Source organism: Sitophilus oryzae, unplaced genomic scaffold (assembly GCF_002938485.1).
Source record: "Sitophilus oryzae breed Bouriz unplaced genomic scaffold, Soryzae_2.0 scaffold_402_pilon_pilon, whole genome shotgun sequence".
Taxonomy (NCBI): Eukaryota; Metazoa; Arthropoda; class Insecta; order Coleoptera; family Curculionidae; genus Sitophilus; species Sitophilus oryzae.
The window spans coordinates 2,043,401-2,064,784 of record NW_022146977.1 but is presented as its reverse complement, the minus strand read 5'-3'; the positions used below and the strand labels follow the sequence as shown (position 1 = coordinate 2,064,784).

Here is a 21,384-nt window from a genome sequence, read left to right as displayed (position 1 = left end):
TTTATATATTAAATATGGAACACTGGCATACACTGACGTTTTTAAATGTATTTTTAGTTCTTACCGTTCGGTTAAAACCGTGCAAAATAACTGAAGTGTATGGTGGTCTTTAGGCTCCCGATCTTAAAACTTTTTGATCGCATTGTAGATGATCGTCGTAATCAAACTGGAACAATTGTCGCTCGTAAACATTTCAATTAACTATGTTTACAACAAAATAGTTTTATCTGCAGACGATTATAGTCGTCATTGAATACATTATAACAGGAGCCAAATTGCACGTAGAACCGTTGGAACTTGCTCTGAACATCACCATTTCCAAGTAATTACTTAAGCAAAGAAAACAAGTTTCCACTTCAGACGCAAGTCAAAAGATGGCTTTACAAATAATAGAAATGTCTTTACAAATAATTACATAGTAAAATTAGTTACAAAATTAATTTAACAGAAAGGTAAGCTTAAAAAAACCACAAGATGCACAAGAATTCGCACATTTAAATAAATATTTATGCTTAATTTAAAGACATCCTGACCGCAGATACTCATTAAAAAAAGACTGGTTCGTTTGTACTATTAATCAAAACAATACTGGGTCAATATACATAAGGATCGTCATTCATTAAAGTAATTATTTAACAAATAAATTCAAACGAATTCACACCTTATGTGCAACTGCCCGCTTCCTTTATAGCGTAAACCTCTGATGCTTGCAGACCATTACAGCCAACCGATAATCTTAAAGATCGTCGGATGTCTAGTTTCTCTGAGAAGATGCTCATACCTGTGTCTTCTGAAGTCAACGAAGCGTCATAGACTGTTATCTCTGGAGTTTTTATTACTCGGTTGCTTTCCCATTCTTCTCTTGTCGGGATGCGAATCCTCATATTTTCTCCATAATCATGTTTGGTGAGCAAATAGCCCGTTTTCTAATCTAGCAGATGTGGACTCGAGTTAGCCATAATTTTCCCTATCATTGGCAAATATTCTCGAATGATCGTCTGTTTCCACAGATTGGATTTCCTTAATCTTAGGACACCCTTAGCGGCCAGATCCTTCCCGAGCCAGTCGATTGATTGCAGCTTGAAGTCCAGAATTACTTCTAGCGCAGCTTGCGCTGTGTTGTTCCTTATCAGGATTAATCATTTTAGAAGGAGCATAAACTTTTTTGAAGAATGCATTTTTTTTCAAAAGGTTAATAGTAAAAAAGTGTTTCCTCTCGTTAAAACGATCCTGTATATTATAATAGTATAAAGTCTGTCTATCAAGACAAGAAACGGTTTTGACAGACAACATCGAAAAAATAGATTTAATTGAAATGACAGACAACTGTCATTGTCATTATATTGTTTTAAGTTGATACGAGTATTCCAGCCAGTGTATACAGCAATATTAGCTTCAAAATTACTCACTTATAGTTAATCTCGTTCAAGTATTTTATTTATAGCTAAGCTTTCTATAAAAGTGGATTAAAACGAACTGAAATCACAACTAGGTATACGCATGATTCTATCAACGATTCCAGTATCGTTTCCTATATTTTGGCATCTGGTATTTAAAAGTTTCGTCCTTCAAATTTTCAACGAAAATAAATAAATTTATAATGATTTCCTTAATTAATAATTATATGTACGATTCCGTTTTTCAGTTATTTACGTTCCATATAATTAAATAATTTCAGCATAGCGATAATTGTTAAAATAAACCAGCTCAGTCTTCCATATCCTTCTTACTCATATTCGTCTCCATATTCTTCTTACTCAAACTATTATAAAAAAGAAAGTTATACGGCAAATACCTACAATTCGTTATAGAATAATTCATCTATACAGTATACAGGATGTCCTAAAATCGTAAAATCTTTTCTCCCATCGACATTGCGTATGATCGAAAATAAAACAACCTAGTTTTTTTTGATAATTCAGATTCTCAGGAAACTTTAGAAATTTATATATTATTCTTATTTTCAGTTCCAGTTATAATAATTACGTAATGTTTATCTACATTCTCTATTGTTTAATCATAACAGATGGGATTAGTAGTACGTTATAGTAGATGTACTTAAACCGACTCTTATCAAACATGAATCATTTAAAATTTTAATAAAAACTTAGAGTTTTTAGAAAAAGGGTAATTATGTCTCATCTTGGCAATTCAGAAAATATGTAGATACATTATGAATAGACAGCAGATTAGCAGATATAGCAATTTAATTCTTCCAAAAAGTTCTTTTTACTTTTTACATGTGTCGATTTTAATTTTTAAGCATACCATTAACTCATATTGCTACGAATTAACTTAAAATTCTATTATGAATATTATGTACCGTATGATCAAAAGAAAGTCAGGTTAGTTTGAAAATAACGATCTTTGACATTCACCATATAAAATAACAACGATCTTCAATTATTGCAAGCGAACTCTGACGACTTTTTTGAACGTACGATATGTTAATATATAATGCATTACTTACCACTTTTATTTTGTAATATATCGTGATATTTGTCTATCACACTTGTGACTAGTTGTGCCATTTTTATCCTGTAAAAAAAAATATACATTTACTTATAAAAAAAACAATATTTATATTTTGATTCATATAATAATTATTGACTATCTGTATTAAATTAACTAATTAGGTCACTTTGATGAGGTAAATATAATTCAGGGAAATACTGTGGTTAATAAACTTAATATGTAATAATTTAATACATATTAAAAATCACCACAAAATTGTATTAAAAAATTAACTATAAATAAAAAACCAGGAAACTCGTAGAAAAAAAAATGGAGGAGATACATAGTAGGGATACATAACCAATTTTCATCTAGATCTTATATATTATATATTTATATTATGTGGTGTAACTGTATCAAATGAACGCTGTAGGATTATCATATTGTTTCTAGTTAACAAAGAAAAATAAAAATAAATAAATGCTAATAATCCTTTAAAATTATGCAAATGCCTATATTTTGGGAATCTTTTTGGCGGTCACAAAATCTTCCCCATATTTAAATTTTCGCATTTTCGTCAACAAACAAAGTTCGAATCGGACAAATTATCAAATTTATTCATTCAAATGCGGTATAAACTTAATATTCTTACGTCAGCAATTCATAATTAACATAAAAAGAAATACGCGACTCGAAAAAATTCAGTCAAGAATGTTCTAAAAAAATTAGCTTTTCTTCTTAACCAACAATACACCGGGTGGTTTTCAAAAGTGTACAGGTAGGGGTGTAAGTAACCACTTTTGAAAAACACCCGGTATAAATATAAATTAATTTTTTAAACACTATAGAAAATAATTGTCTTAGATTCTGTATTTATTAGATCAGTAAAAATCAAGAGCCCACCGTTTTTAAAGGATATTTGACATATTATATGGTATGTAAAGCCCCGCCTACGCTTAACATTTAACCTGTCAGTTTTGCGTGTCAGGTAAAAAACTGACGGCAGACTCAAGACAAGTCGTCCGTTTTAGCCCCGGTCTACACATTACGTTTCGCAGTCAGTATACTCTATCAAGTGTTACCTTCGGTTTTATAAATTACACCATTGTGTTTAGTGAAGTTTAATAATTGGGAATTTTCCTAGAAAATGTTATTTTTAGTTTAAATTTCATTCGTAAACACGCAAAGTTAATTGTGAAAATAGTATCGTTTGGTAATAATCAAAAAACAATTTTCTAAAATTACATTATTTCTGACACTATGCAAAAATATTCGAAAAGTCGCATATAAAAGATTTAATTTCGCACATCCCATTCAAAAAACTGTATTAACTCAAAATATGAAAACTTCCAAAGAAAATTTAAGTTAAAATTTTAATTTTTTTACATAACACAGCATGTAAACCTGAATTAATCGCATATAATATAAAATTTTAATCTTTCGTCATACATATATTATATTGCATAATTAAAACGAAATGTCACTTTCTTTTTTTGCAACAATACATGGACAAGAAACAAAATGCCTAAAAGTCTTATTTCGGATAAGAAGCATCCAAACAAAATTAACTGATACAAAATTAACATAACAAATAGTCTAGCTTGTTAAAAATAAAGGTTAATAGATCGCATACGGAAGAATGCCAGCGTGAGCAGAATTTTGAATATCACAAAAACATTGAATACATTTTTGAAATAGCTACCTAATTTCTGTTTTGGAAACTATTTATTAACTTTCAACAAAGACTTCAAATAACTTACGATCAACTATCACTGTTTGTCCAGAGGGAACATAGCGGAAGACAGTAAATCTCGAACTAAAATTTTATTTCAGTCTGGTTAGAAATAAATAGTCGAACCCCAAGTATACTCAACATACATAATCTATAAACGTATAAAACCCTTAAGTCGAAAAATAAAAATGAATACCACACAATGAAAAAACTACTTCAAACTACACTTACACGCTTTTCTGTAATATACCTATACCTACTTTTACTTTGTATACTAGCCGATACTTGAAATACATTTGTAATACTTCAAATACATATTATGCAATTAAAACATTGTGCATGATGTATCAGACATACACAACAATGTATTTCAAATACATTACTTAAAAAAATCGAGTAGGTACTATACAAACATAGTTGAAACAAATTAGGTATAATTATACTCAAAATACATAGTAATTGAAGCAAAAAATTCCGAAGTCTATAAATCGTAGCTTCACCAACTCCCGTAATATTTGAACATTTACGTACGTAGTACTACCAACAGTAGCCGAGGGATCTTGATGCACACAGAAATAATGAACATTCAAAAATATAGTTTTCCCTCTTAAATCAAGAATTACCATTTATCTCCCTTGGAATAAATATCTCCATGTTTGCAAATCAACATCGTAAGGCACAGAGCTACTGGACGCACGTAATCTTTACAGGTATAAATTGGCGGGGTACATAACCATAAAGTGATGAGGTAGCTATTATACCACAGAATAACTACAGAAATCTATTGTGGGATTGTGAGCTATGTTGGATATATTTTATTAAATTAAAAAGTCGGCTGATGGAATTTGTAAAAGTTGTAGCGCCTATGGTTTATGATGCTTTATGGCATCAGCTCTTCTCTCTGTGATATCAGGCTTTTTGAAACAGACTATACGCACACGTACTGTATAAGACATAAGGTAAAACGTAATAGATAGACAGGGCTTAAGTGAAATGGGATTTCAAAACATTCTGTGACACCGTAATCACTCCATCACAAAACATTTTCATAAAGATTTTTTTATTGTAATATTGTGTAAATAATAAAAGTAACTTTATCTATGCTATATCACTTTATCGTAATATAATATGTACAAAATACGGTGGTACGATTTGACGTAATATTTAGGCAGCGACAAGATACAAAGGTGTTGTGTCTAACATAATCGAATTGATAGTTGTTTTATTTTTTTTTCTGTTTATATAGCCTTAAAAAACATCTATTAAAGTTCGGTAACTACATGTATAGAGCAAACAACTACAAAACGCAATTAGCCCCTAACTTGATATAAAAATAACTATGTAAATGGTTTTTACCTAATATTTCAAATAGCTAGGGCGGTCTTAGCCATTGGAGGAGCAATACTGTTGTTGGAGGAGCAAACAGTTGTTGCATTAAAGTAATTATACTTTTTTTAGGAAATGACACAAACGTACCTAATATACGCGACACCAAATGAACTTTTAGGTACGTTATCGAGGGCGCAATTATTAAATGCATTGTTGCCAACCATGGACAAATTCGGCGCTGGGCTGATAAACTGGAATTTAAATTTCCCGCTGGCAATTCAGGTGGTTGCTTTGCTGTAAAAAATGTTGCCACATTTATTTATATCCTAACATTTTGATTCGTTTTGACACTTTAGTTCTGTCTTACGAGTTTTTGGTTTAAGTGAATTGTGTTGTGATACTTTAAGTCTAACATTTTTTACTAGCAGATCTTGCAGTCGATTACTTTGGTTTCATTTCATCAGCAGCTTAACAGCCATTTCAATTAAAGTCGGCAACGCTGTGTCGGCCAAACTTAATCACGTGACTAAAAATTTATTTGGTATGATCAGTTTATCGCCATTGATTCCACATAACTCAGTTCGAACTGATAAGCTCTCAGCTCTATGCCTACTGTGACGGTTTATTTTAAATAGCTGTATATTCATTATGTAACCTGTAGTCACAAATTGCTAAAAAAAACACTCGAAAAAACTCTAATATTATTTTCAGTTATAAAATTATTTTGGCAATTATTCATTATGTCAGTAGTAATCTATAAAAAAATTAACACATTAAAAACGAGTTCAACAAACGAAAATTATTACCAAAAAAATTAAATGGTAAACGATTAACAACTAAAAAAAATAATTGTCTTTAAAACTGCATAATTTTTTAAAGTATAAAATTATTTCATTATCATACATTATTATCAGTAGTAAGAGTAACTTCTATAAAAAACAACACATAAAAACAAATTTAAAAAACAACAATTAAGAAAAAAAAGATAAAAATTAATTATGAAAAAAATCAATTGGCTTTTGAATTGCAAAAAACAGTCATCATCAATTTTTAAAGAACTTTTGTTAAATTTTATTCTTCTAAACTCTGTGGTTAATCATATTTGTGAACAAACAAGACTATAAATTTACTTCCATAATCTTAATAATAAAAGTTTGAAGTTAAAATACCTAATTATTATTTTTTAACGTTCCTGGTTTTATTTTTAAAAATTTCTATTTTTTTTTTCGTTTTGTGGGTTTGATTCCAGACTTGAAAATAATTAATTAATAATGATTTTTAGTAAAAAACAGTTTTAACAGAATTAGTTCAGTTTTGTTTTTTTCACTACTACCAACATAAAATTTTAATTAACAATTTTAACTTCGTAAATACAGTAGTTAACAAAACAGTTTAATTACATTAGTTAATTAAGTAATAAAAGAAGCAATAGAGCATTAATGTTTGTTGATTCTAGTAAAATTATTATTAAACATAGAAAAAATAAAATATTTAGTTTTAATACTATTATTATTTATTAGATGTGTTTTACTTGAATAAAATAATACTATGCTCATGAAAATGTAATCAAAAATAGATTCAAAATAATATAAAAAGTTATTTTTATAATGGGAACCCCACTCCCCACTTTCGTTCTATTTATATTACAGAGAATTCTTTGTTATCTGTGATAAAAGGTAACTATGTATAAAGTTGCATTACCAAACACCATTATCAACATATATTTGAATGCAAACCTTATACAGGGTGGTCAGAACTGTATTTCGGAAACTTCGGCAGCATATTATGTATATAAAAATAAGTAAAAAAGTTCATATTATACATGTATGTCGTAAAATGCTTACTTTCTGAGATACAGGGTGTAGAAGTTTCATTTTTATTTCGATTTTTTCCCAAATAATTTCTAACGACGAAAAAAAACACTAGAATGATCATACTCTTTATTTCCAAGTTTAAAGTTAATATTTTTCTATAACTTAAAAGTTCATTATTCTAACAACTTGAAAACCTGGTTCACCATCGGAAAAAACGTAATTATTTTTCATATATAGTTACTTAAGGCAAATTCTAGGATGTGTTAATGAAAGACAAATTTAGTATGTCAATGTCGAGTTAGCAGAAAAAGAAAATGTCGATGGACTGATGAAGGGAAGGCTAAAATAAAATAGTAAGTTAAGGCGTACCTATTTCTTATAAGAATTAACAGAATTTCTTGCATGAAAACTAGGCGATGGTACTACTTAAAGGAAACAATTTTTAAAGAGTTAAAGTTCTTGTTTATCAGTTATAGTCAAATCAGATTGGTCTAATGTTATTATCTGATATTATCATTATTATTTCTTTTCATAAATATTTTCAAAGTAGTAAAAAACATATTTTTTATAATTAATGATTAAATGTCAAAATTACATGGTATGATTATAAAAATAATTATACTATTATAAACAGATTTAATAATAAGTTGCTTAATTTGTTAATACTTAGACATTTTAATTTGTAGTTCCTATTTACCTCAAACATTTTTTGGACAATTTAATATAGGTATAAATAAAAAAGTACCTGCCTATTATGATTACTACTTCATTCACTTCTGAAAACAATTATTTATAAAAAAAAAGGGATGGTGTTCATAGAAAAAAATAGGTTAATAAAACACCTACCCGACAACGCTATAAATATCAGTGAAAACCCGCGCCCTGTAACCTTAATCACAGTTTAAGGAATGTAAATGTTATTGTCAGTTGTCAGTCAGTCCTTTCCAATTTTTGATATTTGAAACTTGATTTACGTAGGGTTGCCAGTAGAGCTGCAAGTTCACAGAAAACTTAAGTTTTTTTTACTAAGAATTGACAAAAAATCTTGTCAAAAATTATTATTATTATTATTTTTGTAGAAAAATTTTTCTTGTTGTAAAAAACTGTTTCTTTTAAGTATTATTAATAATATATTGATTTAACCTATTGGCAAATATTTTTCGTCAGAAATAAATCACAAGTTTATTAGCCAATGTTTAACAACGTTATTAATAGACAAACCACTAACAGATTATAGTACTAACTTCGACATTAAAATTGACCAGTTCAATGTCACACCTACTACAATCTGGCGTCTGTTCGTTCACTTTACGATCGAGTAATGAATGCGTGCATACAACTACTCTAAACAACGGAAAAACGAAAAAAAAAACACCAAAGACGTACTATTTAGACAACAAAACCCCATTAAACTGTATATAATTTTTCCTTTCATTAGTGAATTTTTCGAAAAAGGGAACATTTATGATTAAATTAATTTGAACTTTCCGTTGCTGTCGTATTAATTGCAAAGTGTCATTTACTTTAAAACTTTAATTTGGCACTTAAATGATTTTTAAATTAGTTTAGGAAAACATGCACTGGATTTTGTTACGTCTTTATGTTCCTCTTTTTTCAATAATACCATTGACGTACCATAAACTAAAAACAAGTATTTTATTACGTATATAAAATAGATAGGTATAGGTACCTTTTATTTTTTTTAATGAAAAGATGATTTATATCCGAAATATAAGTTTTTAGTTTCAGAAAAAAATTAATCGTTTTATATTGTTGATGAATGAATGAAAAATATTATTAAACTATCCAAATTGTCAATGGTATTACTTTTTCAATAAAGTAGCTTATGGACCAATGCCTCAACAGACATGATGTGTGATCGTGATCCAAATATTTACTATTATTATTATTATTAATCAGTTCAGTTCAAATTACATCATATGAATCGATGATTATTTTGGCCAACGTCAAGCCCTAGACGTCATTTACTTAGCCTATACTCATCTTATTTCTTAATGGCGCTTACTGCCGGTTGGTCTTAAGAAGCGAATTTATTTTTATACTGAGTAAAAATGATTTTTTTTTCAAACGTCACAAAAGTATTAATTTTTTCGACATGACTGACAATATTAAAAAGTCATTTTATCGCCTAGGCATAAAAGTAAAGCACTTTTACATCTAAGCATAAAAGTACGACAATATATTATTAACCTGATATAAAGTGTCAAATTCAACGAGCGTAAGCATAGTTTCTCGATATATAAAATAAATCGTTTTTAAGTTATTTAAGATTTCGTTTGAAACTAACAAATATTTTTCTTGATTTTAACATTTTGACATCAAGTGCCAAACAGTCAGACAATTTATTTCCATCTGTCAGAAAACGAATTATTTGAATTTCCTATATTATACCTACAATTCTAATATACCTACTTTCCTACAATACTGCTGCCCCCCACCCTTAAGAGTTTAAAAGTGTATTTATAAAAATATATCTCTTATTTTCGCTCTTTAGTGATATCTGGTACCTACCTAATATTATTAAAAATATACGGTATGATCGAAAAAAAAAACAGCGCAAACTTGGAAATGATGATCGATAACATAACATACCACCACCGACTAAACTAGTTCGCTTTGTTGTTTAGTCGGTGGTGAACATACCGCTTTTTGAACAAAGTGTCACAATATGACATGGCCATATCTATTGTTTTACATCACTTGACGTTTCAAGTCATAGGTTACTTACTGGTTAAAATCAAGAAAAATATACCCTTTAAAACTATATCTTAAATAACTTAAAAACAATTTATTTTAGGTATAGGAACATAAATTAACACCGTTTAATTTCACTTATTTAAACATTATATCAGACACAAACACGGGAATAAACATATTTATCGTACAATTAAATCCTGTAAATCAAATTTACATAATAAAAGAAAATTGCTAAACAAGGGAAAATGTGTTGCCTTTTTTTATGGAAATTGTTTTTTTATCATTCTGCATTTCTGTAGTACAACAGGTAGGTAGGTAGATTTAGAAATGAAAATGTTAATTAAAATGTTATGTCTTGCTAATTAAAACACCTATTATTTGATATTTTTTATTTAGAAAAAATAATATTATAGGTAGGTATGTAAGTATTACTTTATTTCCAAAATACCTATAATTTACGAAAAGCGAATATTTTTTATATTTTTGCAGTGTGAAGGTTATCTTTTATGAAAACAATCACAGCTACAAGATTTAAATATCCTTAATAAGGCAGTTGAAATTGAATGAATTATTTTTAGACGATATCAGAAAGTGTTATTAATTATTATCGACTTAACATAAACAATCTTAGGTTGGTCAGTTAATAACAACTTACATTTTATATTCTTGAATTAACATTTGTATAAGATTATTGATCTTTGTGCATGTGTGTATCTTCAATATAAAATTATATTTCTATTATCAATCAAAATTTATATCATTTATTTTTAAACAATTAAAAATTAAACTATAGGTAGGTGGTAGGTATATTTTGGTGGTTAATTTAATATGTAAGTAAATATTTTCTTACTACAGAACATTCAATTTCCATCTACAACCAATACCATATGATCAAAAAAAAAATCGGCGTCAAAGTTACCTTAGAAGTGACGATCGATGGACTTTTATAGGTTAATAAAATTTTTATATGAAAACGAAATTTTTTTACCTTGTTGTTTCTTTGACTTAACTTTAATTAAATATTTAATACAATAGTATTTCCAACTACAAATAATAGTATTTGTCAGATATAAGCTCCTATCGAATTTTGAGTTTGTTTCGCTGTCGTAAATACCGTATGATCGAAAAAAAAAACTGCGTCAACGATGGCTATGAAATGAAGATAGTTGTAATTTTATATGGGAAATTTCATTGATAGTCATTTCCCAGCCATATTTTTTTCAATCATACGGTACCTACTACCTACTATGTTAGAAAAAAAAACGCCGTTGTAGTTGGCCTGGTAATAAAAAGATTGTTGTCATTTTATATAAAATTAAGTATATCGGGAATGTCATCGATCGTCATTCCCAAGCTAACTATGATGTAGCTTGATTCGTTATTATTATATGGTAAATCGTAATGTCATCCCCGATCGTCAAAGGTAATTTAGACGCCGTTTTTTTTTCTCGAACATACCTACGATATTTACCTAAGTAGGTAATTACAAGACAGTCGTACAAAATTTGATAGAAGCTGTATCTGACTAACACCTGAGGAAGTACTATTGCCAGTTGCGGATACAGAGGGGAGGGCCATGGGGCTCGCCTCCCCCCATGAAATTTATAATTTGGTTTAAATATAGACTTTTGGATTAAAAATGGCGCCCTAAAAAGCATATTCTACATTATTTTTTATTTGGCCCCCCCTAAAATAAATTCCTGTATCCGCCACTGACTATTGTATTAAATATTTTGTTAAAGTTACGGGTAGTTTCAAAAAAGGGTAAAGAAATTTCGTATGCCAAATGCAAACTCTTCAGTAAGTTCACGTTAAGTACTTTCTTTCCTTAGTAATGCAAAATGATACCTGACCGGTTTATTGAAAAGGATGGCACGGTAGGCAGGCAACGCACGTCTGGCATATAATATAAACATAACCTCTCAAATACTGAAGTTTGTGTAACTGCACTTTAGATTTCATTTATATCTCTATCATAAATAACTGTTTTGTTTATATTTATATGAATTTTTTGACGGTCATCAGAACTACGGCTTAAAATAAAATAATAACAGATTATTATCAGGGGTGTGTCGATTTTGACAAGCGAAACAAAATTTGGAATTTTGGCTTACTTGACTTACCTTTTTATCGATCCTGTTTATATTACGTTATTCAGTGGAAATCTGGCAAATCACAGATTTATCATAGAACTAAATTCCAGTTGCGACAGATAGTTCCCAGTTAACTTTGGGATAATACGATCATAGATATCAAAACCGAACGATTTTTGAATTAGCCGTTAATATCTAAAAGTCTGTTTTATCACTAAGTTGAACACATTATTTCTGGTGATTATTTCTTACTAAATTAGGCGTGCCTAAATCGCGACGCGGTTACGTACGGGTCCTTTAATTCAGTCGATCCAACACAACTTTACTGCACTAATCAGAAACCAACCGTTCGTCACCAGACGATATTTGTGCCGGCCTCGGGTGTCGGCTTTTGGATTTCTGGGTATATATAGCTTTCTAGACGGAAATTGCCGAACTGGTCCGAGACAGAACGCTCAATGCAAGTTTGCCCAGTTTGTCACCGAAACTAGGAATGTACACACTTTACGATAAAATATCGATATAAGTACATTATTTCCATATAACAGTTTTCATGGATATATTGAATAACAACCCCCAGTAGCAAACAAAAATAAAAAAATATTGTAATATTTGAGGGGTGTTTTCACCCTCTTGGAATTTGAGATTCGAGAAACCCCTTCTTATCGAACCTCTACACCCCACAGTCAATCCGTTTACCAAAAATCAGCTTTAAACGTCAAGCAGTTTAAGCAGAATCGTGATTACTCAATGGTCATATTTTATGAAACACCCTGTATAAATTTATAAAAAATCTTAAAATATGTAAAACAACAAAATAAAATATACGTGTTTAAGAGTTTTTCCGAAAAACTCACCGGTTTTTAAATAAAAAATATTTTAATATTTGAGGGATAGTTTTACCCCCTAAGAATTCGAGTTTCGAAAAATCCCTTGTTATCGAATCTCTACTAAGTCAATCTGTTTTACAAAAATCGGCTTTTTACGTCAAGCGCTTTAAGCAGGATCGTGATTAATCTGACCAGATTTTTCGAAACACCCTGTATACATTTTTAAAAAATCTTAAAATATGTAAAAAAAGAAAATAAAATGTACGTGTTTAAGCGTTCTTTCAGAAACTTGACCGTTTTTTAAATAAAAAATATTGTAATATTTGAGGGGTGGTTTCACCCTCTTGGAACTGGAATTTCAAAAAATCCCTTCTTATCGAACCTCTACACCCTAGAATCAACCTGTATGCCAAAATTGAGCTTCTTACGTTGAGTGGTTTGAGCAGGATCGCGTGATTAATCAGTATATCAGTCACTTAAGGATTTTATATATTACTATAGATTTACCCAATATTGGTACAATATTGGTAATATATTATAAAATATATATTATACTATTTTTCTATATAGAATAGACATCTTTTAACTTTTAACCCTATCTTTAATATCGGATTCATATAAAAATATATATCGGGCCATTAAAAAAATCCGTGGTTTCTATCGTTGGGTCAATATGTAAATATAATATTTTACCCATATTGCTGTGCTACTGGGAATCTTTATTAAACACTGAGAAAGTTAAGCGACGTTAAACAACGTTAATATTTGGACTGGTAGACGTCTGGAAATCTCCTTTGTGCTGTTGAAAAGATTGTAATATTTATTGAAACGCATTGCTCATTCACTTGGTCGGGTAGAAACCGGATGAGATTAAAAAGTATCACCCTGTAGTATGGTTTAGCGAGGTAAAAATCCACAATGTTAAAAAAAAGTTGCTAAGGAGTTTGAATAATAAACAAATACATAAAAATTTTGTTTTGCTAATATGAGTCTAACATGAGGTAATAATCATCATTAAAAATCTCCAACCTTAAACCAGCTTGATCATAGTTTTTGTCGTATATATCAGTATTTTTTAAATATCGATATTTTAATAAATTGATATTTTTATTTTCTCCCTATACAAGAGAAATATTAGGCGGAGTGGTAGTATGGTATCAGGCGGTATGCTAATGAGAAACAAATAAGTTTTGATTTGCTAACATAAAGTAATCAATAGGTACAATTAAAAAAGGATGTGTTATCAAGCACTCTTTGTGCGATAGAATGTTTTAATTACTAAAACCCGCTTGCTGATAATTTTTTTAAATATCTCTAGTTCAATAAATCGATACTTTTACACCTCCCTATACAAGACTGAAATATTAGGCGCGGATTCGCGGACTACTATCATGATGTCAGGCGGTAGGTAGATAATGTAGTAGACATTGTAGACACTAAATTTTTGCTAATATTGCTAACCGTTCACTAGGAAAGAGGGGTTGCGGACAGTGGCGGATCCAGGATTCGGGAAAGGGGTGGCATACTCCAGAATCGTTTGTGACAAAATAATTTTTTAATATCGTATTACTTGACTGAACTAAAGGGAGGGCTTGAGACCCCTTAGCCCATACACCCTGGATCCACCACTGGTTGCGGATTTTTTAGGAAAATGATATTTTTAGGAATATGAAACGGACATAGACTTGAAAGTCTTTGGAGTCGGAAAAGTACAAAACTCATTGATTAACAAAAATTTTATGTAAATCGTTAAATCGTTTAATGCTTTTTAAGCGATTTTATAATTTAGGCCAGTACTTTTTTCATTAACAATTATTTTAAAATTTGCGCTATCCAATGCAATATGTGGTATGTAATTGATTTTTAAAATACCGCTGTATCGAACAAAATCGACGTCACAGTAGCAGGCATACAAATCACATTTTTGTTCGGGCTTTACTGTGTTTAGCGCTGCAGTTCTTTACAGTGGCAGCGGATTGAAGTCCAACTGAAGTCCTTGACAAAAGTGAAAAGAACAATATTAAAAATATAAGCACAAAATCAAATTGCTCATATCAAAAAACTTCCAGACACCAATTTTCATCCAAATCAAAATATTGACGTTACTTCAGAAATTATTTGGAAAAATCGAAATAAAAATGAAACTTCTACAGCCTGTATCTCCAAAACTAAGCATTTTAGGACTTACATTTATACGAACCTTTTTACTTGTTTTTATCTGCAAATATTCTGCAAAAGTTTCCGGAATACAGTTCGGACTTCGGACCATCCTGTATATGCAAAACATATTATAATTAGCATGCTCTGTTTTTGTTGTAAACAACTGTGAAATTTTTAAACACTGATTTGTATTGTTAGTTTTTTAATAATTGATACAAATTGATTTGAAATTGATATTCTAATGAATTTATAAGTAATAAAAAAGTCTTTAAAAATCTTAACAGGTGGGTAGCTGATTGTTTTTAACATTGTTTTTAAATTGAATTAACCAAAAAACATTTTTATGTAAAGTGTGTGTTTTTTTTGTTAAAAAAAATCATTAATCTGCCCGTACCGGTATTTTGATATTCGGAATTTTAAAGAATATAAAAAATATATTTTAATCATTAAAAAACCGGTAAGCAAAACCGGCTTAAAACATTTTTGATACAGAAAACGCGGGTATCTACGTAAAAAAAATAAAATTTTATTTGATAAAACGTAGGTTGCTTACATCATCCCGACTTATTATAATTTGCTAAAAAATCTTGGATTGTATTGAATTTAATGTAATATAATTTCAATGCCATTGTCCCAAGGGCGTAGATAAGGGGGGGGGGGTACTGGGGGACAGTACCCCCCCTGACGCTTGACAAGATACGAGAATTGAAATAGTCATTGACTATGAAAGGATTTTTTTAAATTAAAATCCGACATATAAGAACACTTTGTATGCTTTTAATTATGTTGATTTATCGTTTATAATATGTTCGACCTAATTAAAAGCACAAAAGTGTTCTTATTAACCAGGACAGATTAGTGGGGTTAACTCTAATCAATATCCATAAAGATATTGAAATAAATGTTGATGCTGTTATTGATAGGTTTTCCAAACAGCGTACTAGAAAACTTGATCTTGTTTTGTAGTTTTATTTATAGTTTATAGTTTTTATAGTTTTTTGATAGTTTAGAGTTTTTTATAGTTTATAGAAAATTAACTAATAAACGTCGTTGTTTCATTTTTGTTTATGTTATTTACAAATCTATATTTTAATTTTTTGTGTTATGTTTTTTATATCTTTTTGAAGACAAAAAAATCGCCGTCGTTTTAGTTCGACAAAAAAATTCCGACGGTGATTTTTTTTGCGACTTAATCATAGTACCACCCCCATAGCATACACCTATCTACGCCCCTGCATTGTCCTAATGGGTAATAAATAATCATTTTCTTAGACATCCACATCTGATCTTTGCGGAGGGATATACTGGATGGTCCGGTCTTTTTAAATTAATTTTTGAGAGCATTCTCTAAATCGTTGTACTTTGCTATTTTTATTTTAAGATTCTCACTATACCTTCCGTTTCCATTCCATATCTGTTCCGTATTTTTTATTGTGCACGTAAGCTTCCGTTTGTACGTAAGGCTTTTGAAAAAGTTAATAGATTTAATTAAAAGGTAAAAGAATAAAAAAATATCAGCAAAACAGAGCTGGTACAAATGTAAGAATTTGACAACGCTGTTTCCGATACGAATTAGTCCGTCGGCCAAAAAAATGTATGGAAGGAAAGGATATGGAACGGAAGGGAAACGGAACGGATAGTGCGTTGTCCTATTCATTTACATGATATCATATTTTATGTAAACGGAAGGTAGTTGATACGGAAGGTGTAGTGAGTAGTGAGAATCAACCTTTAAGGGTTAAATTTTAAAAAATAAATTTAAGTATGGAAATATACAAAATAATTTTTTTTATGGAACTTTTTTGTGGACTGTCTCTGGATATTGTTCTCTTTAAAAGGAATTATTAATAATTGAGCGAACATTGCCGAGTCTGTCGCATTCACCATTAATTCGAAAAAGCGCTTTGTAAGGAAAGCTATAAGAATTAGTCAATGCTATGAACTATCGAGTATGTATCTAAAAATATACTTTTACAATTAAAAAAAATAAAATCTCATTATATTGAACGGATAATTATAGTAGGCACAATTACTATTGCATAATTAGATAATAACGTACACCTCCTGTGACGTAAAAATAATATAAGTTTTACGTACATAAGATGCAGTTGTATGTTGTATTAAGGTAATTAAGTAAAATAAACATAATCGACGAACATTGCTTATTTGTGCTTTAAAATTAATAGGACTATGATCTTCACCTTTTACCTACCAACTAGACATAGGACATAGAGCTGCATAATTTATGTAAAAATTAATGGAATGATAAAAATAGGAAATTTTCGCTAAATCCCGTCACATATTCAATTAATACGAATTCAAAAATAATGCAGATTTATGTTTACTACAACGATTATATCATATACATTCACGATTATATCATATACATTGTCACATTATTATATCATATACAGAGTGAGTCTTAGGGTGCAGCCACACTATCCTAAAAACGCGTATCGGCGTAACGGCGTAATGACCTTGAATAGATTTCCAGTAATTCTATTGGCTGAAACATTCATCTGTTAGAAATTTTATCTGTCAAATTCATCTGTCAAAAATTTCAGCCAATAGAATTACTGGAAATCGATTCAAGGTCGTTACGCCGTTACGCCGATACGCCGTTTTTAGGAGTGTGGCTTGCACTTATTTAAGTGCAAATATTTTTAGGGTTGGTATGTAAAAAATGTGAAGAGTTGGTATTATGGGTTGGTATTTTTTGAAAAATACTGTCAAGCTGTATGTGGCGCCATCTCCTGGAAAAGTGAAACAAACGCAAGTGTATTGCTGGTTGAGGATTATGTAAGGACATTGTTGTTGAGGCGCTATTTCTTAGCCAAGTAGAAAAGCAAATCAGGCGCCAATAGAATTTACTAGTAGGAGGAAGAAAGCTACCGATAATTTTAGAAGGTTCCAGAAACGGTAAAGTATAAAAAGGCGAGCGCGATCGGCAGTTGAGAGAGTTTGAATTTTGAAAATACACCGTTTTAAATTGTGAATCGTGACAATTTGGCGAAGGATTTTTTTTTAAATAGATAATTGTGTGTTGTTAATCAACAATATTGTACTTGTTTATTTTTAGCTAAAAAAAATAATATATTGATAAAACGGCAATATAAGCAGGAGATTAAATTTACAAGAGAGAAAACCTAGAATAGATACCAGTGGTTTTTGCAATTTTAACATTGCAAATAATTTTTTTTTAATTTTCGAAGTAAAATAATTCGGTTATTTTAAACTTACGTCAATACATTTCGAGAGGCGATTTTGAGAACTCTTTGACCTCCGCCTCCCCTTTGGTGAGATGTGAAATTTGTCTGGACCTTCTCTGCCCACCCTCTTAATCTCACTTGAGATCTTTCAAAATTTGTACTTTAAGTATAATTGCATTGGTTTAATTAAAAAAAACTCAATTTATTTTATTATTTTTATTATGACCAGTAAAGATCAGGATATGAGACCGAAGATTGTTGTAAAAGAAAGAGATAAAATATAGAGGGTGGTCCGAATTGTATTCCGGAAACTTCGGCAGAATCAAAATATCTTTGGGCAGCATATTCTGCAGATAAAAATAAGTAAAAAAATTCGTATAAATGTATGTCCTAAAATGCTTAGTTTCGGAGATACAGGGTGTAGAAGTTTCATATTTATTTCGATTTTTTCCAAATAATTTCAAAAATAACGTCAATATTTGGATGAAAATTGGTATCTGGCAGTTTTTTGACATAAAAAATTGTATTTTGGTGTCAATATGACTCCTATTTGTAGTGGGCGCCACCTACATGTGTTTTAACTGTTTTAAAGAGTAATAACTTTTCGTTCGTACCTGTATAAAACTACTGGGTGAAAAAATGTACATTTCCGTGACTTTTTACGTAAAAAATAATGTCTCTTGGTAAAAATCACTACGAGCAACCGTTCTCAAGATATTTAGAATGGAAATAGTCAATATACATGTCATTACTGAAAAAAAACTATTAAACACGTTGAGTAGATAGTTATTTCCTTACCTTTTCACTGAAATAATAAATTTGGAAAAAGTTTATTATTAAATTAATCAGTATAATTAACAGTTTCTGTTGAACTTTGTTCAAAACAAAAAAACAGTTTCTGTTGAACTTTGTTCTGTTGAACCAAGAGACCTTTTTTACGTAAAAAACGTCGTAAATGTATATTTTAAACTCACTAATTTTATACAGATACGGACGAAAAGTTATTACTTTTCAAACCAGTTGAAAATGATGTAGCTGGCAGTGCTGGCACCCCCTACAGTTAAGCTACATAACAGTTTTTTTTTTCTAATTTGTCATCCAATGTCTTTTGACCACCATCATCAACATTATGGTTAAAACACGGTTTATGGTTAACGCCATATATTATGGTTAACTCTATATGTTAAAACTTTTATTATCAATACTAGTTGAAGCCTGGCGCATCCGCCACGATATCAGGAAATAGAAATTATTTTTATTTTTTTAAATGAAAAACAAAAAATCCTTCGACGACAGTTTTTAGAAGAGCCAGCTTTTTAGCTATCTTTTAGTAAAATAAAGCAACTTTCTAGAGCAAGTCGTTACTTCAGTAGAGACGACACAGATAAACATTAGCATTTTTTATATGTAGATATTGATAATTTTGCTAAAATACCTCTGCTCCATGTCTTTTTTTGAATAAAAATATTTAGCAAGAAAATTGTTGCCGGTTTTGTTATATTTTTAAAGTTGGAAAATACTAGAAGGATACGAATGAAAAGCAAGGGACAATTTAAATAAATAAAATCAATAGTATTAATAAACCACCAAATCAACTTATTTATTTTCCATGTTTAAATAATTATAAAAAATATCATTAATCTACAGGATAATTGTTTCTAATATAATATATACAAGACATCATACTTAAATATAGACAGTTTGTTAATTTCGGTTACCCTAAGTATGATTACTGATTTATAATGAACTATTTTATTGATCGTGTTTTAAACACAAAACGTGGCCCCATATAGTAGTAGAATAAATTATTGGTTTCAATTATACTTTTTGACGGTTATAGAGGGAAACTAACTTAGACTGCCCCTTTACCTCTTAGGAAGGCTTAATGAGTAAAATAAAAATCAGTTTTGTTTTTATGTTCTATACATTATTTATTTTCAGATTTACTTCTTCTTTGTTTCTATTTTTAGATTGTTTATTAGACCTATCTTAAATTTTCAACTTTACGCGGCCTATTTTACTACAGCTATTCACTACCAGCTGGTCATCTTTGCTAGTTTTTGAGTTTGACTGACACTGCTTAGAGAATTATATTTAATATTGACATTTAAACTGTTTATAGCAAATTTTAAATATAGCTAATGAGAGAAATTGCAAACATAAAGAGTTTTTATTGATTGACTTGGCTACTTTTGTTGTCTAGATGATTTTTTTGGATAACCCAATAATAAATACATTTCTCAAGTGCTGCGAAATGTTCAGTACCATTCTGCAGGTCTCAGAAATCTCTCTACAGGCTTAAAGATCTCGATCGGACTATAATATGTACCTGACTACTAGGTACTTTTACACTAAATTAAAATAACGCATTTCATAATTTAGATTATGTCAAAATGACGTCATAATGTTATAACCCAGTCTGTTGGGAAATAATGTCACAACCACTAATTTACATATATAAAAATATTACATACCATCGTTTTTTCTCAAACTAATACAATATAAAAGATACACTTTTCATATAATTTAACATTACAAGAAAAAATACTCTATTCTAAACTCCTAAACCTAATGTACTTTATAAAGGCAAAGCCAGAGATGTGAAGGAGACTTGGAACTACCCCATCTCTATCTCTGGACAAATCACATTTTCCTGAACTCTTACTAAGGCTGTAGCGTACCAAAAAAAGTCTTTGGAAATAGCTACATTTTTGAGATTTTTACTACGATTTTCTATCTGCTTTTGCACTATCTAAAAATGCTCTGTTTCTCAGTTGAGAGTCCGATGTTGTCGTGTAGCTGTTAGACATTTTCTTAGAATCTACATCTTCGTACAGGGCCGTTTGTGATGTGAAGCATATGCCAATTTGGGATTTTCCATTTTTCGTTGTCTGATTGGGTGAGGTACCATTGGATGTTCCATTTGCCTTGGAAAAAAGAAAATCAAATTAAATAATATATCAATAACACTCTGACATTTGATAGGGTATACTATTCTTGATAAGATGTATCTATATGACTAAAACTTCTTATAGTGTATAATCT

General features: G+C 29.9%; 2 protein-coding genes across 6 annotated transcripts in view; both read right to left on the bottom strand.

The window, feature by feature from the left end:
* Nucleotides 1-12,547, bottom strand: part of LOC115885568 (elongation of very long chain fatty acids protein AAEL008004-like) — a 31,769-nt gene extending 19,222 nt beyond the window's left edge. Inside the window, exons 1-2 of one of the 2 annotated variants that reach the window (XM_030904524.1) lie at nt 12,171-12,547; nt 2,471-2,538 (exon numbers count right to left, since the gene is read on the bottom strand). In XM_030904524.1, coding sequence (XP_030760384.1) covers nt 2,471-2,531 — 61 coding nt within the window. In that variant the 5' untranslated portion in view covers nt 2,532-2,538; nt 12,171-12,547. Of the gene's footprint in view, nt 1-2,470; nt 2,539-4,214; nt 4,234-12,170 lie in introns of those variants that run through there. The other variant, XM_030904523.1, reaches the window with a different exon arrangement.
* A 7,367-nt stretch (nt 12,548-19,914) lies between these two features.
* Nucleotides 19,915-21,384, bottom strand: part of LOC115885566 (elongation of very long chain fatty acids protein-like) — a 42,972-nt gene continuing 41,502 nt past the window's right edge. For all 4 annotated transcript variants that reach the window (XM_030904520.1, XM_030904519.1, XM_030904518.1 and 1 more), the window contains one exon: nt 19,915-21,266. In XM_030904520.1, coding sequence (XP_030760380.1) covers nt 21,063-21,266 — 204 coding nt within the window. In that variant the 3' untranslated portion in view covers nt 19,915-21,062. The remainder of the gene's footprint in view (nt 21,267-21,384) is intronic.